Genomic DNA, 27,812 nt, shown 5'->3' on the forward strand with positions numbered 1-27,812 from the left:
CTGTCTTAAATATATAGGTTTTTGAATTTTCTTTCTTGATTCAAATTATTCTCCTAATTGATTTGTTATATAAATATTTTCCATTTGCTTTCCCACTTTATTCTAAATATGGAGAATTTACTATAATTATATAAGATGGAATGGATATAGGTATATAGATGTGTGTAGATCTCATAGAGGTATTTGGTTTATTAAGCATACTCGTTACTTGTATTTAAGTTCAGGGGGCTACTGATTCATATTCAAACTCGTAGGACTAATGTGGCATATTCTGATATTCTGTTGCAAAACATTTTCTTGCTTTGAATACTCATGTTTACACATACATTGATCATGTTATTTGTCTTTTTATTAGAGAGAGAAGATTCATGAGAGATGCAAGAATATTTGTCCTCCTAAAGATACCTTTGAAAGGACTCTTTTACATACTCATGGTATGAATATGTGTTATTTATAGATAATAAAGCATAGCATAAATATTAGTGAACAAGATCTTTATTTTGAGACTTTATTGCCTATTATATCTATAATTTTTATTTCTAGTAAAATTTTTATAACTTATGATTATAATATTTTCTGAGAACTTCTAAGAGAAAAATAGATCTGACAGTAGTATAATCCTTCAGTTCAACAAATATTGATTGAATATCTTCGTGCTTGGTATGTTCCTTGTTGCTTAAAAATAGATGAGTAAGTTAGACATGATGGCACATGTGTATATTCCCAACTACTTGGGAGGCTGAGGTGGGAGGATTGCTTGAGCCTGTGAGTTTGAGAACAGTAATATAGTGAGACCCTAAAGTAAACCTATAGATGAGTAAAAAGTAGCTTTGGTCCTCAAAGAACTGATGTTCTCCTGAATAAGTTTAAAGAAATAAACCAATAATTGTATCGTTGTATATTAAAGAGTAAGTTCAGTGTGGTAAAGTTATATAACATGCCTAATTTAGCTTTAGAAGCATTCCTAGAGCTGACAGTGATTACGTGTGTTTTAAAGTCATTAGTTTGAAACATTTACATGGGAGAAGACACTCCAAGAAAAGGGAATAGTTTATACAAAGCCATAGAATAAAGAGAGAACAGAATGTTCAAGGAACTGTAAGAGTTTATATGTTGGTTCTACTGGGAGCAAGAAATGAGACTGAAGCATAGACAGGAGTCAGATCATGAAGAAACTTATATGCTGTGATAAGGAATTTTACTTTTTCTGAAGACACTATAAAGCTACATAGTATTTTTAATGAGGCATGATCGGATTTATGATTATACTTTTATGTGAAAATAGTTGTGGATAGTGAATTATGGGATGATGATTAGACTAGAGGCAAGGAGACAGTGGAGGCTACTGCAGTAATACAAATGAGAAATGATATTCCAGTAACAGTTACAATGGAGATGGAGAAGAAATTAGGCCTTTGGGAAGTAACTCAGAGATTGAGACACAGGTTTTGGTGGCCAGTTATTGGTAATGGAGCAAGATGATTCAAGGACAATTCCCAGGTTTCTTGCTTGGACAACTGGGTGGGTGACAGTGCAATTCAGTGAGAGAGGCAATATAGGAGGAGGAATTTTGAGGGAGATGGAGGCAAGTTTAGTTGCAGATTTGCAGTGAAGGACATGCCTTTTTGGCAATGTGGAGCTCAGGTTGAAGATTTAGGCTGAAGATGTAGGTATCGTAGATATCATCATAGACAGGTATGCCGGACAATAGCATGGTGGTTGAATCCAAGGACATTGGGTGAGATTGCCCAGGGAAGATGTGAGTAGTGAGAAGAAAACGACTGGTGATGGAGCACTAATTAAGCTGTCGCATTTAATGGGCAGACAGAAGGTGAGATACCTGTGAAGGAGACAGAAAGTGGTCAGAGAGAAAGGAAAGTCAACCAAGAGAGAATTGCACCTTAAAAGTTAAAGCTAGCAAGGATTTCAGAAAGTAAGAACAGTTAGTTGGTCTATAATGTCAGAATACTTCAGGGATAGATCGATTTGTACACTGAGAAGTCTCCTTTGTTTTGGCAATTAGGACATCTCAGGGAGAGCATTTATGGCAGGTCCAGAAACCTCAATACTATGTATTAAGGAGTGAGTATAAGAGAAAGAAATGTAGACTACTGGTATTATGTCACTAGAAGATTTGAGATAGATTATTGACTGCAGGGAACAGAGTGGAAGAATACTTTTTCATGGCCAGGACTAGATCAGGTAAGAGAGGCATTTGACTGTCCCTGAGAGTGAGTACTTTTGCATCTGAGGTCCCACCCTTGCCTCAACCTGGTCCTGGCCCCGAGTTTTATCTTTTTCTTTATATATATATATAAAATATATATGTGTGTATGTGTGTATATATATACACATTTTAATGGGAAAGAACTGAGCATGTTTATATACAGAGATAAGAGAGCTAGTACAAGGGAAGAGGCTGAAGGTACCGAGACAGACAGAATAAACTGATTAACCTGACGGCAGAGGCAGGAGGGAATGGAGTCTAAGTGCAGAAAGGTTGGTTTTGAAGAGGAGAGTAGTACCTTATCTAAGTTTGGATTGGCAGGATGAAAGTAAAGTAGGTTCATTTGAAGATAAGTGTGTATCTCAGCCTTAAGATGACTGAGAAGAAAATTAATATAGTATAAAAAAGCAACCTTTGATCATAAGAAATTCTGGAAGGGATGATAGATCTTTTAAACAATAAAAACAGTATTCCTACTTTAGAATTTAATTCATTAAAAAAAATCTACGTAGCATGCCATATTCAATCTTACCAAAATTTAAAAAGATAGCACAGCAGTCCTCAATCTTTTTGGCACCAGGGACTGGTTTCGTGGTAAACAATTTTTCCACAGACCAAGCGGTTTGTGGGGAGATAGTTTTGGGATGATTCAAGTACATTACCTTTATTGTGCACTTTATTTCTACCATTACATTGTAAAATATAATGAAATAATTATACAACTCATCATAACGTAGAGTCAGTGGGAGCCCTGAGCTTATTTTCCTGGAACTAAATGGTCCCATCTGGGGGAGATGGGAGACAGTGATAGATAGTCAGGCATTAGATTCTTATAAGGAGGGCACAACCTAGATCTCTGACATGTGCAGTTCACATTAGGGTTTGTGCTCCTATGAGAACCTAGTGCCACCACTGATCTGACAGAAGGTGGAGCTCAGGTGGTAATGTGAGCTATGGGGAGTGGCTGTAAATACAGATGAAGCTTTGCTTGTGGCCACTGCTCACCTCCTGCTGTGTGATCTGGTTCCTAACAGGCCATGGATCACTACCCGTTCGTGGCCTGGGGGTTGAGGACAACTGAGATAGCATAAAGCCTTGTTATGTCTGATTAAAAAGATTTGAGATGTATTTAGCTGTTTTATTGCTGCTATGTAATAGATTACAATTACTTGAAACATTGTTTTGTTCAGTGCTTTGCCTACTACTAGGCATATAATAGGTGCTTGATAGATATTTGTTGAAGGAATAAACTTAAGTAGCTATTTGGATGTGACCCAGTACAATACTGAATCTGTCAAAATGTACTTTATGGAGTTAAAATGAAAACAAGTTTTAAAAATAATATTTTCCCTTCTTTTTTAAATAGATAAATCCAGGACAGATCTGGAGCAAGTACCTAAGGTAACAAAGCTTAAACATGAGAAAATTGCCTTTTAATATTTGATCTTTAATTTTGACTTACAAGGAGATTTCATTTGGCTTTTTTTTTTTTTTTTTTTTTTTTTGACACTTTGGCTACTTTGTCTCTTCTGGGCTGTGTTGCATCACTTTTCTTATTTCTCGTTCTTTACTTTTTTTCTTTCCTTCTTTGTCTTTCTTTTTCTTTTTGCTTTTCTTTCTCTTACTTATTTTGAGACAGAGTCTTGCTCAGTCTCGCAGGCTGGAGTGCAGTTCTGTGATCTCGGCTCACTGTAACCTCTGTCTCCTGAGTTCCGGTGATTCTCCTGCCTCAGCATCCTGAGTAGATGGGATTACAGGTGCATGCCAACATGCACAGTTACTTTTTTTGTTTTGTATTTTTAGTAGAGACAGGGTTTAACTGTGTTGGCCAGGCTGGTCCCCAACTTCTGACCTCAAGTGATCCGTCCACCTTGGCCTGGGATTACAGGTGTGAGCCACCGTGCCTGGCCTTTTTTTAAATGAAAAAATGTTTTTAATTGACAAGTTAAAATGATGTATATTTGTGGTGTTTTTTCTCTTTTGCATCATCAGTCTCTTTCTCATCACTGAAATTTACAAATATTTTTAAGTCTTTCCCTTAAAAAAATTTTGCTGATCATTCAACCTCTTCAAATTATTAAGAGATACTCTGTATAACAAATTTTGTCGAGATATATAATAGATCCATTTTTTTTTCTGGGAAGAGTTGATTACCTTCATCAGATTCTCAGATAGGTCTGTGACAGTTGTTCCTTTTTTTTTTTTTTTTTTTTTTTTTGAGACGGAGTCTCGCTTTGTCACCAGGCTGGAGTGCAGTGGCCGGATCTCAGCTCACTGCAAGCTCCGCCTTCCAGATTTATGCCATTCTCCTGCCTCAGCCTCCCAAGTAGCTGGGACTACAGGTGCCCGCCACCTCGCCCGGCTAATTTTTTGTATTTTTTAGTAGAGACGGGGTTTCACCGTGTTAGCCAGGATGGTCTCGATCTCCTGACCTCGTGATCCGCCCGTCTCGGCCTCCTGACAGTTGTTCTTTAGAGTAAGAAAGAGAAGATGAAAGACACAAAAATGGGAGAAGGATATCGTTTTTATCATTTATTTGATCCTACAAAATAATATTCAAAGTTTGTCATTTAAGGCTCATTGTTCACTTTCATGTAATCTTTACACATTCTTTACTTCAGCCAAACTTTTTTTTGATGGCTCTGTGCTTTATTTGCACTGTTTCTTGATCCTGGAAGACTTTTCTGTCATCTTCCCATATCTAATTCTCTATAATCTTTTGCTTAAAATGGCACCTTTACATGGGTGCTTTCTTGTTCTTTCCAACAGAAGATAATTGGCCCCTTTGCCTAATTCCCATAACATTTTATCTGGGATTCTTCCCTCATCCCTCTGCTGCTCCTTTAAGGATTTGTCCCTCTTCTCCTTCAAAGATTTTTTTTTTTTTTTTTTTTTTGAGGCAGAGTCTCTCTCTCTGTTGCCCAGGTTGGAGTGCAGTGGCACAATCTTGGCTCACGGCAACCTCCACCTCCCAGGTTCAAGCAATTCTCTTACTTCAGCCTCCCCAGTAGCTGGGATTATAGGCGCCTGCTGCCCGGCTTGGGTAATTTTTGTATTTTTAGAAGAGACGGAGTTTTGCTACGTTGGCCAGGCTAGGCTGGTCTCAAACTTCTGACTTCAAGTGATCTGCCCACCTGGCCTCCGAAAGTGCTGGGATTACAGGCGTGAACCACCGGGCCCAGTCTCCTTATAAGATTTTATATACATATTATATCACATCCCTTGAATTGAAGCTCCATGAGATGAGGGTCTCTTTATTAAATTATCTTTGTTTCTCCCTCAGTGCCTAGCATCGGAAACAGTCAGTAAATATTTATTGAATTAATCAATACTTTTAGTTACAATACCAAAGCGGGGATTAGAAAATTTACTCATGTCTCTAGTTAGATTTTTTTCTACCATATTCATTCTAATTTTTGTATATAGTTAAAATAAATCAGCAAATAAAATACAGTATATAAATAAATACATAAATTGATTAAACCACGTTTTAGGCCCTATGCTTCGTACTAGAGATACAAAAATAAGCTATAAATCTAACCCTGCAAAACATATGGTCTCCAGGGGGAGATATGCATACTAAATAAATAATTTCTATAAAGTATGAGGTAAATAATTAACTATGCATGATATATTTGTGTTCAGAGATGGGAGTCATTATGTCATGCATAAGGAAGGACACATTTGCCCTTTTGATTGCATCATGTTTTTCAGGAAGATGTATAAGAAAAGGCATTCTAGGCCAGATGTATGTATATAAAGATATACATACTTTATATATATATATATATATAAAAAATACACATATATATATATATTTTTTTTTTTTTTTGAGATGGAGTCTTGCTCTGTCACCCAGGCTGGAGTGCAGTGGCGTGATCTCAGCTCACTGCAAGCTCTGCCTCCCAGGTTCACGCCATTCTCCTGCCTCAGCCTCCTGAGTAGCTGGGACTACAGGCGCCTGCCACCATGCCTGGCTAATTTTTTGTATTTTTAGTAGAGACAGAGTTTCACCGTGGTCTCGATCTCCTGACCTCATGATCCGCCCACCTTGGCCTCCAAAAGTGCTGGGATTACAGGCGTTAGCCACCACGCCCAGCCCATACTTTATATATTAATACATGCATTATAAAAATAATAAGAGTATGGAAGAGAACTGAATATTGCTAGAGTGTAGTGGGTAAATAGTGGGAGTGACAAGATTCAAAGAGGTAAGTGGGTCCAGAAAAACAATGAAGGGTTTTGGATGCCATTCTAAATAGTTTGGTCTGTGGGTCATGGGAATCTGTTGAGAGTTTTAAACATGGAAGTTAATACAGTTATACTCAACATTTTAGAGGAGTATCTCTAACAGTAGTACAGGGGATGGATTAGGGAAGGATATCAGTAGATAGATATTTACTGTAATCCAGAGATATTGAAGAGCTGAACTGCTGAATGCTGTGGAGATTCAGGAAAGCAGAGATTCAAGGGATATTTACAAAATATAATGGATAGGTCTTGTTGCCTAGCTGATCGTGATATGTAAGGGAAAAGTAGTCTATTCATAAAATTGAATTTGTTTTGGTTTTAATATTTATTGTATGCTTAATCTAAACTAATTTTAAAACAATTTTGAGCAGGAGAAAATAGAAATATAGGTTAGAGAAATTGATATTTGGCATTTTAAAAAACTATCAGTGGGAAATAATGTGGACATTTTAGGATAAGTATTATATCTGCCTCTGGTATGTACCTGTAGGACTGCATTAGTGAGTATGATCATGTAGTAATAGAATGACCATCTCTATTGGTAAAGGCAAAAAGCATTTTCTATCTTTTATGAGTATTTTAAGCTTGGTGAGACATTTACACATTTTTCTTAATGCATATTTGTGTAAATAACCGTTATTACTTGCTTTTGCTATTCATACTCAAGATCCACATTAATTTTGTTTAATGGTCATGATGTTAGAAGAGATAATGGGTATAAGGAAAATACTTATCTAATTGAGGGAAATGCATTTTTTTAATAGATTTTTATGAAACCAGATTTTGCCTTGGATGATTCCTTAACTTTTAATTCAGTTTTACCATGGTCTCATTTTAATACTGCTGGTGGAAAAGGAAATCGTGATGCAGCTTCCTCAAAGTTGCTTCAAGAAAAGGTAATTTCTTTTTGACTTTATCCATGCAGGAAATTATTCTAGTTAAGCGGTACTGTTTGCATGGGTTCAGATTTAGTTATTTAGTAAGCTGTACTTTTAAATTCATTTTTGTTGTTACTGACAACTATAAGCCTCCCAATCTTAACTAATTAACAGCATTTCGGCTCAGTGGAACACAAGTTGTGCAGATGAATAAGGCAAAACTTACTATTTGAGTACTTCTTACCTGAAAGAGCAGTTGATGGAATTTTAATTGAAAGGATATGTTAGCTAACACAATAAATTGCTTTGCATTTATCCCAGATATTTTATTTACATATTGGCTAATTTTATTTATTTTTATTTATTTATTTTTTGAGACGGAGTCTCTCTCTATTGCCAAGGTGGAGTGCAGTGGCGCAATCTCCACTCACCGCAACCTCCACCTCTTGGGTTCAAGCGATTTTCCTTCCTCGGCCTCCCTAGTAGCTGGGACTACAGGTGTGCACCACCATGCTTGGCTGATTTTTTGTATTTTAGTAGAGATGGGGCTTCACCATGTTGGCCAAGCTGGTCTTGAACTCCTGACCTCATGATCTGCCCACCTTGGCCTCCCAAAGTGCTGAGATTGCAGGTGTGAGCCACCGTGCCCAGCCCCATATGGTTTAATTTTATAAGACTGATTTAAAGCACAGAAAACCAATGTTTTCCGAGGCACTGTTTTTCTTCATTTTCACATAGGGATGATTATTTTGAAACAAAAATATCTTAGTTAAAGAAATACAATATTCTTCTTGTTTTTGTAGCTTTGCAAAGCCTAGTCTTTTACATGTTACTAGTCAGCAGTTCTTTACATTTTACAATGTTCTGTATAGTCTAGAAGTCAACACCTTGAAAGTCATTTAATATTTAGACCTTTAAATATAATTTACTTATCAAGAATCTTCTAAAGACATTTCATCTCTGTTCTTTCTTAGCATTCAGTTTAGAGTTCTTCTAAAATTGATGGTAGTTCTTAAAATGAGAAGCAGTGATTTTGTTTTACTTGAGTGGTATCCCTTGGCAATCTGAAAGCTTGTCTCAGGAAGACATCAATAAATTTGGTTCAGTCCTCGTCAGAAACTGGAGAAAAGACTAGCTTGGGGAGGAGAGAAGAAGAAATGTGGGGAAGGAATCATGAGTATTCCTTTTCTCACAATTGAAAATGAAAATGAGCTTTTTCCTTTGGCAACATTTTCACCTATAAAAAGGTTTTTCCATGCATAAGAACAAATTCATAAATCTGACAAAAACCATGGGTTTAGAGACACAGGCTTGCTCAAGACACAGGCTTTCATATTCTAAGTATATGCCCTGATAGAATAATACCTTAAAAAGAGAAAAACAGCAAAAGCCAGTAGTCTTATCAATCTATACAGATACTTTTAATACAGATAATTTAAAAATTATTTCCTTTATAGCATTTTAATAGGAAATAAACCATAAAAATGTTATGCCTTGAAAAGAGTAAATCAATGGATTATTGAAAATTCAAAAAATCTTTGAGACTCAAATGTTTTTCTTATGCTGAATGTTTAAAGTGACTAAAGTAATGGAAATTTTTTTATTTGTAAATTGCAGAATCAGCTTTGCTATATTTACATTCTGACTCCTTTTCATCCTGCTCTGTTCTTAGAATAGGAATAGAAGACAGGATTCCAAGAGAGCATTTTTAAACTCCTTTTATGAGGACAACAGCTGGTTTATCGTGTTCGCTTTAAAGAGCAAGGATGCTATAACTAGAATTAACGAAATTTGTATTCTATTGTGCTCTGCAAAGTACTGGTCTGCAGTAAAATAAGGAGTTTGCACTGGAATGCAAATCACTGCACTGCTTACCTCATTAAAAAAGTGTGCTTAATGATGTGGTTGATTTACTTTCTAGCAAAATTCTTTATTTTATTATGGCCATGTTAAACAGTCCACAGATTGGCAGCAGCATATAAATCACATTCTGGGTAGCACTGTCCTAAAGTTATCTATTCTCCATTTACTATTCTGGGAATTGCGTCCATGTTACCTTGCAATTTACCCTAGTACATTTGTGCCGATTTTGCTTTTTTAGTGAATAATGAACAACCATATTGAAGATGAAAGAGCAAAAGGGCATAAACTCAAGATTTAAACTGTGGAAAAATTTGTTTGTAACCTATTTAGATATTGTAAGATTATTGAAGGAGCATTATTGAAAATATGAATGATACTCTGTGTTTCCTTAAGGGAACAGATTTGATGACCAAATAGTCTCTTCTAATCTTATGAGACTTAAATGTTGAAAGTTCATTAACCCTTTGAAACTATGAATTATCCCGAGATATTCAGAGATAATGCCTGAAGTCTGAACTGTGGGTTAAAAAAATCTCAAACTAAAAAAATGGGTGAAAAATGGAAAGATAGTATAGCCAAAAAAGGCATATACAGTTAGAAAGGAAGAAAAAGCAAAACAAGTTTTAGAAGTCTATATTTGAAATTTAGAAAGCATTTTAAATATATAAGAATTAATCTTCATAGTACTACTAATAAAATATATATGAGCTAATTGTTTAAGGCGTTTGTCGAACTTTTAAGAGGAAAATACATTGGAAATAAACTGAGTTTTACAAATTGATAAAAGAATCACTTTTTAAATGTAAAATAAGCAACCTGAAAAAATCCAAATGAATTATAGTACCTTATCTATAATTTGTGACTGAACCATCAGCCTATCTTGGATTATTCAGCACTTTGAGGCAGAATGGTATAATAGAAACAGCTTCAGTTTTTCAGTCAGAGATATACCAACATTTTAATTTTGCTACTTAGTAACTACATGACTCTGTGTTTCCTCATCTGTAAAATGATAATAATAATATCTATATTTCAAGATTGTTAAAATTAGAAAAGTTAGATGTGTATAAAATACCTGTGCCTAATCCATAGGAGGAGGTCAATAAATGGAAGGTATAATCATCTATTTAGTCAGATAAATGATGTGTGATGATGTTGGGGGCTAAGGAGATCATTCTCTTTCTCTCAGATCTTAGAATATATGAAACTGGAATTGTAATTTGAGATGTCTGTGGGGTACTCTTTTAGATGGCAGTTGGTGTTTGGAAGGTGGTAATAATAGGAACAGAGGAGGAAATAAATCACCTTGTACTCTTTTGTCTTACATTTATATCTTTGGGCTGTACTCTTTATCTTCCTTCCATTTTGTTGTGCCCAATTTCAAGAATCTCACAATCAAACAATTCACACAATAGAATTTAAAGTATATGTAGAAATCTTTTATCATTGTCATAAAGTATTTGGATAATCAAGGAAGGTATGCTCATAATACTTCATATTTTTTTTCCTTCCCTTTTAAGCTGAGCCATTATCTGGATATTGTGGAAGTAAACATTGCTCACCAGATCTCTCTACGTTCAGAAGCATTTTTTCATGCAATGACCTCTCAACACGAGTTGCAGGACTACCTCAAGAAAACTTCCCAGGCTGTAAAAATGCTTCGAGATAAAATTGCACAGATTGATAAAGTAATGTGTGAAGGATCACTCCACATTTTAAGACTGGCACTTACCAGAAATAATTGTGTTAAAGTATACAATAAGCTGAAGTTAATGGCCACTGTACACCAGACTCAGCCTACAGTACAGGTGTTACTATCTACTTCTGAATTTGTTGGAGCATTGGACTTAATAGCAACAACACAAGAGGTTCTACAGCAGGAACTTCAGGGCATTCACAGTTTCCGGTATGTCCATTAAGTAAGCCACTAGAAATAATGTTAGAAATTTTTAAAGGATAAAATTTAGCATGTAATGTTAAAAATGTGAATGTATTTAAAGTTAAATGGATATTTTTTCTTCCAGATTGATCATTTGTTTAATGATGTTATCTGATATTATAGTATTAGCAAAACAAAAATCATAAGGAATAATATTTACAGAGACATTTGGATGGAGAAGCAAAATTAAAATTTCTAGGAGATGAGATAAATGCAAGGCCAGTCACATTAAAAATAACATTTTGAAAATGTTGAAATAGCTTTGTGTCACAATGGTAGGTCAAGGTGGAGAGAATACCAGTATATTTAAAATTAAGTTTGTGTTAAAAGCCTTTAATAGATTTAAAATGGAATAATTATTAAAATTCATTTCTGATTCACAGTCTGTTTATCAAATTGCAAAAGAAAAAATATGTAACATAGTGATAGAAAATACCCAATTTCTCCTATTATTTTGAAAATACCTTAGGTTTTAGATATTTTATATGAAATCATTCCAAAGTGTTTATTTTATAGACTAATTGCAAGCCATCAAAATTTCATTCCATTAAGCAGGCTTGCAGTATCCTTGTAGAAGTTCCTATCTGCTGGGAAAACCATCCAAACCACATACTAGTAAGTGACTATAAAGTTTTATGGAAGATGTGCTCTGTAACTTAATCCATTATGGAAAAGTTGGCCTCAAAAAATTTTATTTTAATTGAATTATAAATTCGTATTGACTGAAGATATGTAATTGGAATGTTTAGGATGCATTTTTAAAGCTTGAACAAAATTTAATTAGATGAACAATTGATTGATTCATTCAGTTAAGGTATGGCTGTTGAGCACCTATTACGTGTCAAGTACCAGACAGAATGAATACGGGGAATATAGTCAGGAATAAAGTAGAGATGTTCATTGATCTAAAAGTCTCTACAATTTATTTGGCATGGGGAAGGAAACACAAATTACTGCATAGTTATATAGTGTAATACAGTGTGATGAATGGAAAGATTGCTGTGGAGCTCTGACCTTAGGGGTGGAACCTAATCCAGACATGGATGGTTATAGAAAACGTTCTGAGTCACAAACCTCTTTGAGAATCCATTGAAAGCTACTGTTGGACCATCTTTCCACAAAAATATACCTGTACATAAAATTTTTGCAATCAATTTTGGGTGATTCATGCTTTTTTGATGTCTACTTTGAATTCCCCAGCATGGAACCCAGGAAAACTACATGATTTTTAATTTTTCTTTCACCTCTGAAATTATAAGGATTTATCTTTTTTGAATTTGTATGTGGTATATATTTTTTCAATAAATGTCGGTGTTGTCGTTGCCTTAGAAAAATGAATTTCTATAATGACAGAAGCTGTATTTTTAACTTATCATTTACTGTATAACATCATGAGTGTTGATGAATATTGGGAGCCAATATCCTGTAGATAGTACAGGGCTGAGAAGTAGAATCAAAGATTGAATGCTGCCTTGGCAAACACAAATTCTCAAACTATTCTAATTTTTACCTCAAAGTTCATGCAGTTTACTTTTGTTTTCCTTGACTCAGAGTTTATGGTCAATACTCATGAAAAGTGATTTTAAGAAGTGGGTTGGATATTTATTTATTCTCAGTAGTTTATGATTTATTGGGCTACAGAATAAAAATTTTATAATCTTGTATTTATTATGAGCTCAAGGAAGAGCTTACCTTTGTTTTCAACCTTACTTTTTTTGGTAACTTAACTCAAAGTATAAAATATTCTTCATTTAAAAATGTCTTTTATTTATTTATTTATTTATTTAGAGACAGGGTCTCGCTCTGTTGCCCAGGCTAGAGTGCAGTGGTGTGCTCTCAGCTTATTGCAACCTCTGCTCCCACCTTCGGTCCCCCCACCTACCTCCGGCTCTAGCCATTCTCTCACCTCAGCCTCCTGAGTAGATGGGATTAAAAAACACATACCACCCTGCCTAGCTAATTTTTATTTATTTATTTTTTATGTTTTTGAGATGGAGTCTAGCTCTGTTGCCCAGGCTGGAGTACAGTGGCACGATCTTGGTTCACTGCAACCTCCACCTCCCGGGTTCAGGCGATTCTCCTGCCTCAGCTCCCGGGTAGCTGGGATTACAGGTGCCCGCCACCGTGCCCAGCTAATTTTTGTATTTTTAGTAGAGAGAGGGTTTCATCATATTAGCCAGGCTGGTCTCAAACTCCTGACCTAGGTGATCTGCCCATCTCGGCCTTCCAAAGTGCTGGGATTACAAGTGTGAGCTACCACGCCTGGCCTGATTTTTATTTTTAGTAGACGGGGTCTTGCCATGTTACCCAGGCTGGTCTCAAACTCTTGAGCTCAAACCATCTGCCTTCCTTGGCCCTGCAGAGTGCTGTGATTACAGGCCTTAGCCGCCATGCTCGGCCAAAAATGTCTATGATTTTTAAAAAGACTTTCAGATGTTCTGATTTTCTACATTTTGCTCAATATCTATTTTTTTTTTTAGAACCACATGTGTAAAGAATATTATTTCTTCATGTAAAACATTTCTGTAAAGTTTCCTATCAAATGTCAGTTCCAATATGTTTATAACTGTTTAAAAGTTTGGTATCAGAACTTGAGTCTCTAACTTCTGATAAACATATAGCAAATTATTTTCAAAAACAAAAGTAGTCTAAAAGAAAATGTTTTTATAATCAAGGAAGAATACTGAATCATACTTGAAGTAGTTTAAGACTTGTTATTGTAACCCCATTCTTTTGTTTGTGTTTTGTTTTAAATCTGTCAAATCCTGTATGATGATTTACTTTCTTGACTTTATCTTTCCTTTTGCTAAAGGTTGTTAAATATCAACATTAGTTACTTTCTTGTATAGCTTCACAGATATATTTAAGGCCATTTAACTTTATTTAGAAGCATAATAATTAGTTTTGGATGCTTTATAGATTGATTTTTATCCAGGAAAATATGTATTGGAGGTCTCTTATGGTAACATAAGCATAAGAGATAATTATACTCTCCCATTAGGAAAGAAGAAATATTCTACTTGAATTTCACACGCTTTTGTCTTTTTTATATCAGAGGCCACATTTTAGTCATTTTGTGGGCCATATACTAAGCATAGGGTCTTACTTGAAATAAGAAATCTTTCAGTAGGACAAGCAAAGGATTCTTTTGAATTTATTTGTTAATAGTCTTTCCATTTTATGGATCTTAGTCCAGGTTTTGCTTTTGGCTATAATGTTCTTTCTATTGCTTTTTAAAAATGCTATATTTAATACATATATATGCAGTCTTGCCCTGTCACCCAGGCTGGAGTGCAATGGTGCGATCATAGCTCAACTATAGCCTTGAACTCCTGGGCTCAAATGATCTTCCTGCCCCAGCCTCCTGGGTAGCTAGGACTATAGGTCTGTGCCACCATGCCAGGCTAATTTTTTTAATTTTTTTGTAGAGATAAGGTCTTTCTATGTTGCCCAGACTGGTTCTATTGCTTTTAAAGGAAATTTTCATACCAAAATTTTCCAGTAGTTAAACTACCACAAATGCAAATCTCTATTTTCAAAAAGGAATTTTAATAGTTTTGTCTACCATTTTTCTGTGTACTATTAACCTAACATCACATTTTTTCTAGTCATTAGTAGCAAATAATGCTTATGTATGTATTCTTTGTTCTCATTCCTTCTGTATTTTTTGACTTTGAAATTATTTTTTATGTAAACATTTTTGGTGACTTCTGAGCTCCCAGAGCACCTTGTTTATATTCTCTAATGAAATTTTACAGTCTCCTACCATGTTTTGTTATGGTTTGTGTTTTTATTTTAGATCTTTCTATTGGGCTTTGAATTTAAATGTCTTGGATAAGAGCTATGTTGTACACATCTTAGTACATATTTGTAAAATCTATGAATTATTCAGTATATTACCAAATGTATCTTGACACTTTATTCCACTCTTTTTTTTTTTCCCATCTATAATCATTGTCCCTAATTCCCCATTTATAGTCTATATGACTGTAGTTCTTAATCCTGGCTGCATAATAACATCTCCAGAAGAGCTTTTAAAAAAGTGTGCCACACCCCACCCAGCCAATTAAGTCAGACTTTCTAGAGGTTAAGGCTTGAGCATCTGTATTTTTTTGAAAGCTCTCTGGGAAATACTAATGTGCACCATAATTGAGAAGCCTGGTTTATAACTACTGTTGGGTTCTCAACTACTGTTGGGTTCTCAACTTTTTCAACTTTTATTTCAACTTTTATTTCAACTTTTATTAGGACATAAATTTTTTCTTTTTTTTTTTTGAGACAGAGTCTCGCTCTGTTGCCCCGGCTGGAGTGCAGGGGCATGATCTCGGCTCACTTGCAAGCTCTGCCTCCCGGGTTCACGCCAGTCTCCTGCCTCAGCCTCCCAAGTAGCTGGGACTACAGGTGCCTGCCACCACACCCAGCTAATTTTTTGTATTTTTAGTAGAGACAGGGTTTCACCGTGTTAGCCAGGATGGTCTCCATCTCCTGACCTCGTGATCCGCCCACCTTGGCCTCCCAAAGTGCTGGGATTACAGGCGTGAGCTACTGTGCCTGGTCGGGATATAAATATTTTTAACCATTACATATGCAATGAAATTTTGCTATCTATTACCAATAAAAATGATAATTATTGAAACAATATATATCATTTATATAGTAATTTAACTAAAAGTATTGCCGAGGCTAATGGCATTCAAATGCTTAAGCACACGTAGTACAGAAGTCTCATTATGAACCCATAAGAATGCATTTGAATGTTGATATCTTGCAGATTTTGATACAGAAAATCTTTAGTTACCTTGAAACTTAGTACTGTAGTGTTGTTATTTGCTCTTTCTTATTGTAAAGCTTTGTGTAGAAACTCTTAGTTTTCATCATTGTTGTTAACATTCTTTTCCTATTACTTCATACCATGATTGCTACCACCACCATTCTACAACAGAGGACATATATTGAATACTTAAGTATTCTGTACCAGATACTGTGCTAAGTATATGGACATCGCCCACTCCCCAAAAAACTGTGAGATAGGGAATGTTACCCACACTTTACAGATAGGAAAACTGAGGTCATATAGCAAGTTAAGTAACAGTACAGTAGAGATTCAACTTGGGTCTCTCTGGACTTGAGAGCTATGCTTTTTAATAGATTTGTTTGAGGATCTTATAGGACCTCAAATAGATCACTCTGAACATCAATACTAATTTAATTGTACAAACTGTGGGCAATTGAGCCATAGGTTTGCTCAGCAGCCAGGAACTACCATATTAATGGATTTTGGCGTAAAAATTACTGCAGCTAGCTTGTTTTCTACTTGTAAGCCTTTTTTTTTTTTTTTTTGAAAGAAAAGATGCAAAACACTCAGTTTATTATGATTTCATTGATTAGTGGTCACCTTGAGATTCCATAAAGGGATCTTTATTATTAGATCTATCAAAAGGTATTTAACATATTATTTGATCTTAAATCTCCTATAATTTAGATTTTAAAATATTGTGGTAAGAAAACATCCACATTATATGTTTTGTGATGAAGAAATCAGACTTCTTGCTATTTGATGAAACTAGAATTGCTACAGAGTTCATTGATATACAAGGTTTTCTGATAAGAACAGCACAGAGGTCACAGTATTGAACATACAACTTAGTAGAAGGTCTGAATTAACGTGCAAATTGAGGCATATCTAAGTAGAAAGTATTGGGATTGTTTCAGTTTACTTAGCTGGATATATTTTTCAGAAAGTGATATTTTAGTTGTCATTTCGGTAGATTCTGTCACCACTCTAAATTACTGTATGTGATTATTAGGATACATACTTTTAAAACAAGGTGTTAGCAGATTTATCTTAAATATTTTTGTTAAGATTAATAATAATGCGTACGTCATTATTATTACATCTATTGTCAAAGTAGCCGAGAATATAAAAGAACAATTAGATTGAGGATGAATAGGTGAAAAATATTACAGTTCTGAAAGTTGCATTTAAGGATTTGTTTAGACAAATTCTTGTATATATAAAATACCTGTGATTATAAAATAAATACTATTTGGTGTTAGTATTGAGGTTCTTTATTAAATTAATTATATAATCTGTATTACATAATTAAACTTTAAAATTACTTTAAGGATGCATAAAAATGAAGCTACTCAAGTTATTTAAAATAATATCTAAGGTCAAATAGAACACTGCATTTAAGTTATGCCAAAATGACAGGGAGTTTTATTATTTTGATGCCCAAATATCAGTAGGTATAGTCATATGGACCTCCCACCATAATTCTTTATGGTGATTTGTTGAAGAGTTTTTATACTTGAAGGTAACACATACCTGAGTGCTAACCTCTAGTCTGCATTAAAAAAGAATCAATGGTCTTCATAAAAATAATTGAGAGCCAAGCAATATTAGGTCTAAATTTATATCCTACACTGTCACTGTTTTTTTTTTTTTTTTTTTAAAAAAAACTTATAAAGACTCAAACATACACAAAACTAAAGGAAATTATATGAAAAGAATTATAGGAAGCTAGATAAATTGTTTATCATCTTTAAGTTGTCAATGCAAAGCCGAGTTTGTGTTATCTATATCCTGTATTATTTTGAAACAAACCCCAAACATTTTGTTTCATTCATAAATATTTCATTAGGTATCTTTGAAAGATAAGTATTTTTAAAAAGTATAACTCTAATGTCATTTATATTTTCTTTTTTTTTTTGAGACGGAGTCTCGCTCTGTTGCCCAGGCTGGAGTGCAGTGGCCAGATCTCAGCTCACTGCAAGCTCCGCCTCCCGGGTTTACGCCATTCTCCTGCCTCAGCCTTCCAAGTAGCTGGGGCTACAGGCGCCCACCGCCACGCCTGGCTAGTTTTTTGTATTTTTTTAGTAGAGACGGGGTTTCACCGTGTTAGCCAGGATGGTTTCGATCTCCTGACCTCGTGATCCACCCGTCTCAGCCTCCCAAAGTGCTAGGATTACAGGCTTGAGCCACTGTGCCCGGCCTTCATTTATATTTTCAAATATAGCTAGTCAGTGTTCAGATTTTCCTGTTTGTCTCAAAATTCTTTCTTACAGTGTGTTTATTGTAATCAGGGTCCAAATAGTATCTGTATATTGCAGTTGGTTGATATGTCTCAAGTGGTTTTTGATCCATAGTTATCCATTCTAATTTTCTTTCAAAATATTAATCGAAGAAACTGGATTGTCTTATAGTGCTTCTCATAGTTTGGATTTTGTAAACTGTGTTTCCATGTTTAGCATGTTATTTTTTCACCTATATTCTCTGTAATTGATAGTTAGATTTAAAAGCTTGATTAGCTTTAAATTTTACTTTTTGACAAGAGCACCTAATAGACAGTGGTGTGTATTTCAGTCAAGAAGCATAAAAATCTCTCTTTTGATGATTAGCAGCCATTTAACAATCGTCTAGATTTATCATTAATTATGGGCTACAAATTATGATACTTTAATTCTGTCCCACTTTCTTTACTTACTCACTGGAACATTTCTATGAGTTGATGTTTCCCCATAACAATTATTTGGTCACCCTTTGAAGGACAGTTCTTACAAGATTAGACAGGATAAATGCTAGATTCTTTTCCTTTATTTAGCTGTTTTCAAAATAATGAATTGGAAATCTGGCATCCTCCAAAGATAACTGATGAATTTTTAAAGATATTATAAATACATGGATTTATATGCTTTCAAAGTGTTTTAACTTCTTTGCTTTTTAATTTTTATCAATGTTCAAATTGAATTATCATTTGTAGGAACCTCCTCAAGTTCATTCTTGAGTCTTTTGACATGATTTCCTAAGTAGTTATTGACAGTTTTCTTACTTTGTGTTATTACAGGATGTTTATATTATACATTTGCTACCCCAGACCTGTAATCTGCCATTTGTCTAAGGAGCCCTACTTTCTTTTAGTAGGAAATAGTATTTAGAAATCCATCTGGGTAGTAGGCGTGTTCTTGCTACTGGATTGGCCATTATTTCTAGGCTTTCGTAGTGGACAGAACTGGGAAATAATTTTCTTTTTTAAGTGACTTTAAAACAGTAATTTAACTGTTCATCTTATATGGGATATATCTTAAGGAAAAGAGGAAAAAGTCCTATATTGTTTGTATTAATAATATTGTTCTGAGACAATCTGTGTATGTTGTGGGATAAAACAAATGATAATTGTGTTAGTGTCATTAGTAATCACAATTTTCAGCCTGATTAAAAGGAAATACATATGTAAGATTGAAGAAGTAAAACCATATAGTCTTGAATTTAAATTGGAAGTATCAGTATAACCCCATTTTTTCTCCCCCACAACCCCTACGACAAGTCGCCATTTAAAAGTTTTAGTTTATATCTGTCCATCCATCCATCTATCTGTCTGTCTCTCAGATAAGCATTAGCCCACTGTAGATACTGTTCTCCACCTTGCTGTATTTACCTTACAATATACTCTGGATATTGTACATGCTTTACAGCATGCATTCTCAATGGGAGATACTACCTCAAGAGGGCAAACATTGGCTCTTGAAAGGTGAAAAAAAATCTTGAATATAACAATGGTTTGTGACCCTTCAAAGGGCCATAGTACATAAACAGATATATAATATATTTGTGGCATTAAAATTTCATAGGGGTGACTGGGTGCGGTGGCTCATGCCTCTAATTCCAGTACTTTGGGAGGCCAAGGAGGGTGGACCACTTGAGGTCAGGAGCTTGAAACCAGCCTGGCCAACGTGGTAAAACCCTGTCTTTTACTAAAAATACAAAAATTAGCTAGGTGTGATGGCACATACCTTTATTCCTAGCTACTTGGGAGGGTGAGGCACAAGAATTGCTTGAACCTGGGAGGTGGAGGTTGCAGTGAGCTGAGATTGCGCCACTATACTCCAGCCTAGGCGACAGAGGGAGACTCTGTCGAGAAGAAAAAAAAAAAAAAAATTTCATGGGGTTGTGTGTGTGTGAGATTAGAAAAGGCTTGTATTTATCAATTCTTTTAAAAGTAATATCTATTTAAAATAAATGCATTGTGATGTATTCAACCATTCCCCATTGGTCAGCATTTGGGTTGTTTCTATTCCGTTACAGTTACCAATAGAAGGGCAGTTAATGTATGTTCTTTGGTATTTTTGCTCATGCATCTTTGAAACAGATTCTGAGAAGTGAGATTCCTAGGTCAAAATTCCTCTGTAATTTTACTAGATACTGCCAAATTCCTCTTGTGACAATGTTTTAGTTTGTACTGGTGGATCTATTCTAAATTAGTCTACCGTAAGATATTGATGCCATTTATGAGAACCTTTTTAGTCAATTAACTATAAGAAATACAATTTTCATGTTGTAAAATGCAAACTTTTATGTTATTTCACTTATCAGATTTGTTTCATAATTATCACTACTCCTACTTACCGTATATTGTTTATAAAAGAAGAATAATGCATCTACCCAAAAGGTCAAATGGTTTTAACTAACTTTTTAAAAATTGTGTTATATCTTATCTTTCTTCGTAGATATAGTTGTCAATATTAAGGATTTCTTTTTCAAGTAAATGTAGTGTAGATATATTTTAAATTTTTTTAAAATTTTAATGTAATATTTAAATGTTTTAAAACTGCCCCTCAAAATAGAACTTAAAACATTTTTTTCCACTGAGATATAAACATATTCCATTGGACTCTTTCACTTAAGTTTTGAAATTCTTTGGACCAACTAGGCTTCTTTAGCTCATTGCTTTTATACAGCTATTTGAAAGTATGGCAAAAATCCCTTTGTATATGAAAGTACTTCATCCTTATATTTTTCAGTCTGTGTTTCAATGACTTTCAGTTTAATGACTTAAGGGATGTTACACAGTAACTCAAACTGATTATGGGAAAGATCCAGGGCCTAGTGTAGGGTAGGCAGAAATGTTTGTTGAATAAATAAATGATTGAGGAGCTACCACCACTGACATTTAGTAAATGGTTAATAAGAAAAGGACTTAGAATATCAATATTTTGTCTGTGGAAACAATCATGCCCAGTAACCAGGTTTTCTAGAACACATTTATTTGGAGGCTAAAGATATACCTTTGACCTTGAACAACATGGGTTTGGACTTGTGGGTCCATTTATACACAGATTTTTTTTTTTCAGTAAATATATTGGAAATGTTTTTGGAGATTTGTGAAAGTTTGAAAAAACTTTCCACATAGCCTAGAAATATATATGCCATGAATGCATAAAATATATGTAGGTACTAGTCTACTTTATCATTTACTACCATAAAATATATTTAAAAAGTTAAAATTTATCAAAGCTTGCACATGGACTGTACATGGCCCTGTTCATGCAGTATTAAATCATAACTCCAAAAAACTAGCTATGGTACATAGTGTACCACTGTAATAATTTCATAGCCACCTCCTGTTGCTACTGTAGTGAGCTCAAGTGATGCTAGTCATCTGTATTTGACTAGTTCCTCTCTCCAGTAAATTATTACAGTAACAAGTGATCTCTTACAGTTTTTGCATATTTTTGTTTTTTATTGTTTTTAATACATACTATACACCTTAAATAACACCAAAAAGGAGCTGGTACCATTCCTTCTGAAACTGGTTCAACCAATAGAAAAAGAGGGAGTCCTCCATAACTCATTTTATGAGGCTAGCATCATCCTGATACCAAAGCCTGGTAGAGACACAACAAAAAAAGGGAATTTTAGGCCAATATCCCTGATGAACATCGATGAGAAAATCCTCAATAAAATACTGGCAAACCGAATCCAGCAGCACATCAAAAAGCTTATCCACCACCATCAATTTTGCTTCATCCCTGGGATGCAAGGCTGGTTCAACATACACAAATCAATAAATGTAATCCATCACATAAACAGAACCAATGACAAAAACGACATGATTATCTCAATAGATGCAGAAAAGGCCTTTGAAAAAATTCAACAGCCTTTCATACTAAAAACTCCCAATAAACTAGGTAATGATGGAATGTATCTCAAAATAATAAGAGCTATTTATGACAAAGCCACAGCCAATATCATACTGAATGGGCAAAAACTGGAAGCATTCCCTTTGAAAACCAGCACAAGACAAAGATGCCGTCTCTCACCACTCCTATTCAACATAGTTGAATTGGAAGTTCTGGCCAGGGCAGTTAGGCAAAAGAAAGAAATAAAGGGTATTCAGTTAGGAAAAGAGGAAGTCAAATTGTCTCTGTTTGCAGATGACATGATTGTATATTTAGAAAACCCCATCATCTCAGCCCAAAATCTCCTTCAGCTGATAAGCAACTTCAGCAAAGTCTCAGGATACAAAATCAATATGCAAAAATCACAAGCATTCCTATATACCAATAATAGAGAGGTAAATCATGAGTGAACTCCCATTCACAATTGCTACAGAGAGAATAAAATGCCTAGGAATCCAACTTACAAGGGATGTGAAGTACTTCTTCAAGGAGAACTATAAACCACTGCTCAAGGAAATAAGAGAGGACAAACAAATGGAAAAACAGTCTATGCTCATGGATAGGAAGAATCAATATCGTGAAAGTGGCCATAGTGCCCAAAGTAATTTATAGATTCAATGCCATCCCCATCAAGCTACCACTGACTTTCTTCATAGAATTGGAAAAAACTAATCTTTATATGGAACCAAAAAAGAGCCCGCACACAGGGATGGGAACATCACTCACTGGGGCCTGTCGAGGGTGGTGGGCTGGGGGAAGGATAGCATTAGGAGAACTACCTAATGTAAATGACAAGTTGGTGGGTGCAGCAAACCAATATGGCACAGGTATACCTATGTAACAAACCTGCATGTTGTGCACATGTACCCTAGAACTTAATAAAAAAAATTAAGGCATCAATATTTACTAAAAACTTAAATATCTCAGAAACGTAAATATAAAATACAAAACATCTAAATTCTTATCAATAGACAAATTTGCAATCATGGTATAACATAAAATTTTATCTTGTCACATTAAAATAGTTTTTGAATGCTGAGTCTGAAAACACAATAGTGTGTTAACTATGAAAACAGACAACACAGACAATAATCAAATATGAACAAAGAAGCTTACATTTTACAATGATTTCCTGCTATAGTGATCTTTGCTGAATACCGTTCTCTCAAATGTTTTAATGCTCCTACAGTAGGTAAACAGTCTTTCAATTTAGGAAGAGCTTTGTCAGAAGGCAATAGTATTATATCTACCATTGCTCTACCTAGAAAGAGAAAAAGGCTTTTTTGTAATTTTTTTTAAAAAGTTAGGTCTGAAGTGTCTCAAAATAGTACCCTGAACAACTGAATTTTAGTTTATTTAGAAGAATGCATTTTTATATTTATTTAGAAGACAAAGGAAGATTTTTGTTTTAATTTCTGAAATTCTTCAAAACAATATATGTCCTTAGGAGTTCAAACTTTTTAAACGTTCATCATTTGATTTAAAGCCATGTTATCTTGAAATAGCTAGCATATACTAGAAAACAATAAACTATATCATAATTGCTTGTCAAAAAAGTTAAAATTTATCAAAACTTACAGACTGTACATGGCCCCATTCATGCAGTATTAGATCATACCTGCAAAAAACTTTGGTATATATTATACTCCTGTAATAATTTCATAGCCACCTCCAGTTGCTACTGTGATGAGCTCAAGTGATGCTAGTCATCTATGTTTGAGTAGTTCCTCTCTCCAGTAAATTGAGTATCACAATAAAAGGTGATCTCTTACAGTTTTTGCATGTTTTTATTGTTTTTAATACATGCTGTACACCTTGAATAACACCATGGGACCCAAACTAAGTTCACTGGTGATGCTGGAAGTACTCCCAAGAAGCAGAGAGAAGTGATGACATTTACAATAAAAAGTTTAATTCCTTGATGTGTATAGTAGATTGAGGTCTGCAGTTGTGGTTGCCCATGATTGTTTAAAAAAAAAAAAAAAAAAAAAAAAAGGTCGTCAAGTCCTCACTCTAGCTACAACAGCATTTACAAAAGCCTTATACTTTTTGCAAGTACCTTTTTATCCAGTATTGAAAATGCAGATTTTGTGTAGGTACAGGCTTACTATGAGAAAGGCATGCCTATAGACTCTAATATTATCTGAGAAAAAGCTAAGATATCAAATGATAATTTAAGGCAAAAGGAAAGTGAAGGATCTAAAGCTGGAGAACTTAATGCCAGCAAAGGATGGTTTGATAATTTTAGAGGTTTGGCTTACAGAAAAGTCGTGATAATAGGAGAAGCAGCTTCTGCTGACAAAGAGGCAGCAAATGAGTTCCTGGATGCCATTTAGAAAATAATGGAGGAGAAAGAATATCTACCTGAAAGGTTTTAATGCAGACAAAAGTGCCCTACTCTGGAAAAAAAAAAGCCACAAAGAACATTTATTAGTAAGGAAGACAAGTGAGCACCAGGATTTAAGACAGGAAGGGATAGGCTATTTCTTACTGTTTTGTGCAAATGAAGTCAGGTTTGTGATAAGGACTGCCCTTATCTATAAAGCTGCTAGCCCACAAGCTTCAAAGGGAAAAGATAAATAACAGCTGCCAGTTTTTTGCTTATACAGCAAAAGACCTGGATGAGAATACTTTTTCTGGATTGGTGCCATTGATGCTTTGTCTCTGAAGTCAATAAGTACCTTGCCAAAAAGTGACTGCCTTTTAAAGTTCTTTTGCTGTTGAACAATGGCGCTGTCCACCCAGAACCTCATGAATTCAACACCAGAGGCATTAAAATGGTCTCCTTGCCCCAAACACAACATCTCTAATCTAGCTTCTAGATCAGAGAGTCATAAGTACCTTTACAGCTCATTACACACACTACTCTGCAGAAAGGATTATCAGTGCCATGGAAGAGAACCCCGATAGAACATCACGAAAGTCTGGAAGGATTACACCATTGAAGATGCTATCATTGTTACAGAAAAAATTGTGAAGACCATAAAGCCCAAAACAATAAATTCCTTTTAGAGAAAACTGTGTGCAGATGCTGTGAGACGATCAAGGAGATCATGAAAGAGATTGTGGATGTGACAAAAATGGGTGAGGAATGAAGGATTTCAAGATAAGAATCTTGGAGAAATTCAACAGCTAATGGATACCACACCAGAGGAATTAACAGAAGATGACTTGATGGAGACGAGCGTTCTCAAACCAATGCCAGAGAATGAGGAAAAAGATTTAGAAGCAGCAGTGCCAGAAAACAAGATGACATTAGACAGTCTGGCAGCAGAGTTCGCGTTATTCAAGACTGTGTTTGACTTCTTTTATGACATGGACTCTTCTATGATATGGGCACTGAAACTAAAGCAAATGGTAGAAGAAGGATCGGTACCATATAGAAACAAACATTTTTAGATAAATGAAAAAGTAAAGTCAGAAATTACAGTGCATTTCTGTAAAGTTATACTGAGTGTGTCTGCCTCTTCTGCCTCCACTTCCACCTCCTCTGCCACCCTTAAGATAGCAAGACCAACCCCTCCTCTCCCTGCTCCTCCTCAGCCTACTCAGTGTGAAGATGACCTTTATGATGATCTGATTCCACTTAATAGTAAATATATTTTCTTTTCCTTAGGATTTCCTTAGTAACATATTTTCTCTAGCTTTATTGTAAGAATATAGTATATGGTACGCACAATATAGAAAAAAATGTGTTATTGACTGTTTATGTTATTGGTAAGGCTTCTGGTCAACATAAGCTATTAGTAGTTAAATTTTGGGGGAGTCAGAAGTTATCCACAGATTTTTAATTGCACTGGTGTTTGGTGCCTCTAACCCCCATGTTGTTCAAGGGTCAACTGTAAAGAGAAAAATGGAATTTAGAAGATGAAATATTTGCAGTTATTTTGGTAAGTTAAAGGACTTCATTTTTTGAAAACATTGCATTATTGCACAGGTACTGTCAGCTGGAAAAGTTTTACCTACTAGTTCCCTTGATTGTGTGGAGCGAATTTGTAGTTTTTAGTGAATATAAATATAACATTTTCCTCTTCCTTTTTAGGCATTTGGGATCACAGCTTTGTGAATTAGAAAAACTGATAGATAAAATGATGATTGCAGAATTTTCTACTTATTCTCACAGTGACTTAAATAGACCACTGGAAGATGACTGTCAAGTTTTAGAAGAGGTATGTGTTTTAACTGTGGAATGAAGTTGATGCCATTGCTTAACAGTCTTGGTTTAGAATACATTTTCCTCAGATTATAGGAAGCAAAATTATCTTAAATTTCAAGGGCTATCAGACCTATGAAGTCCTTCAGTAGCTATGTGACTTTAGGAAGCACCATAATTGTTTACTATCCTATGGAATTAGAGAATAATATAATTGTATAGCTTAATTAGAAATTAGAGTTAGAATGAGCTTACAGACCAAGTTAAAAATACAGATATAGGATGAATTAATTTATATTGTGTGCATGCGTGCGAATGCTGGAGCTTGTCTTTTATAAAAAGTGATCATAGTTGGCTGCATTGGCTCATGTTATAATCCCAGCAGTTTGAGAGGCTGAGGTGGGAAGATTGCTTGAGCCCAGGAGTTTGAGACCAGCCTCGGCAACATAGGGAGACTCCATCTCTACAAAAAATACAAAATTAGCTGGGTGTAGTGGTGCATGCACACCTGTGGTCCCAGCTACTTGGGTGGCTAAGGCGAGAGGATCACTTGAGTTCAGGAGTTTGAGGCTGTAGTGAGCCATGATCGTGACACAGTAAGACCCTGTCTCAAAAAAAACAAAACCAAAAAAGTGATCATTATCATATGGTAATTACCCATCACTCAAATTTACTGAGTACCTATTATGAACATGTTATATATATATGTATATACAAATACATAATATCCAGGCTTCACTTAGCTGGTAACTTCTCAGTGTTAATCACTGACAACAACTAGTAAAGAATCTCAGAAACCCTGATAACCGCCTAAGTAAAGAAACTTTTGTACATGTTAGCAGTTGACTTCCCACAGAGAGTCTAGGTCATTATTTCAGTCTTCTAGACCATGCATTAAAAAGCACAGGGGCGAGGCGCAGTGGCTCAGGCCTGTAATCCAGGCACTTTAGGAGGTTGAAGCTAGAGGGTGGTTTGAGCCCAGGAATCTTGAGACCGCCTGGGCAACACAGTGAGTCTACAAAACAATTTAAAAATTAGCCAGGTGTGGTGGTACATGCCTGTAGTTCCAGCTACTCGGGAGGCTGAGGTGGGAGGATCACTTGAGCCTGGGAGATCAAGGCTGCAGTGAGCTGTCATCACCCCACTACACTCCAGCCTTGGCAACAGAGTAGAACCCTGTCTCAAAACAAACAAACAAGCAAAACCCAAAACAAACCACAGGGCCCATGGAGTATTTATTGGTCATCAGGGTGTGAGAAGGATATTTTTTACTTGTTGAAACTAGAACAAAAAATACCCTTGTATTGTTTTACCCCAAAACCAGCTTCATTGGTTCACTGTGGTGGGGTAGGATTTATCTGTTTTAGAACGCTGACTCCAAAAATCTCATGATAAGATTGCTGTGGGAGGGGTTTTTCAGGCTGCTAGAAAATACTTTGTGTAGGATAGCGATCTGAGGATCAAACAGAACTCCTGATGCTGAATATTTCTACCTCTAAGTAAAATTATTTCCTATTTAAAATATCAGGTTACATACTTTTA

The 27,812-nt window shown here is 35.2% G+C and overlaps 1 protein-coding gene across 5 annotated transcripts in view; it reads left to right on the forward strand.

The window, feature by feature from the left end:
• The window catches only part of VPS54 (VPS54 subunit of GARP complex), a 133,299-nt gene that overhangs the window by 39,467 nt on the left and 66,020 nt on the right, over positions 1-27,812 (forward strand). For all 5 annotated transcript variants that reach the window (XR_012422327.1, XM_065527031.2, XM_074011657.1 and 2 more), the window contains 5 exons: positions 356-434; positions 3,594-3,628; positions 7,243-7,374; positions 10,740-11,125; positions 26,160-26,286. Coding sequence is in view for 4 of the 5 variants with exons in the window: in XM_065527031.2 (XP_065383103.1) it covers positions 356-434; positions 3,594-3,628; positions 7,243-7,374; positions 10,740-11,125; positions 26,160-26,286 (759 nt within the window). In the remaining variant the exon portion in view is untranslated. The remainder of the gene's footprint in view (positions 1-355; positions 435-3,593; positions 3,629-7,242; positions 7,375-10,739; positions 11,126-26,159; positions 26,287-27,812) is intronic.

Source organism: Macaca fascicularis, chromosome 13 (genome assembly GCF_037993035.2).
Source record: "Macaca fascicularis isolate 582-1 chromosome 13, T2T-MFA8v1.1".
Classification (NCBI taxonomy): domain Eukaryota; kingdom Metazoa; phylum Chordata; class Mammalia; order Primates; family Cercopithecidae; genus Macaca; species Macaca fascicularis.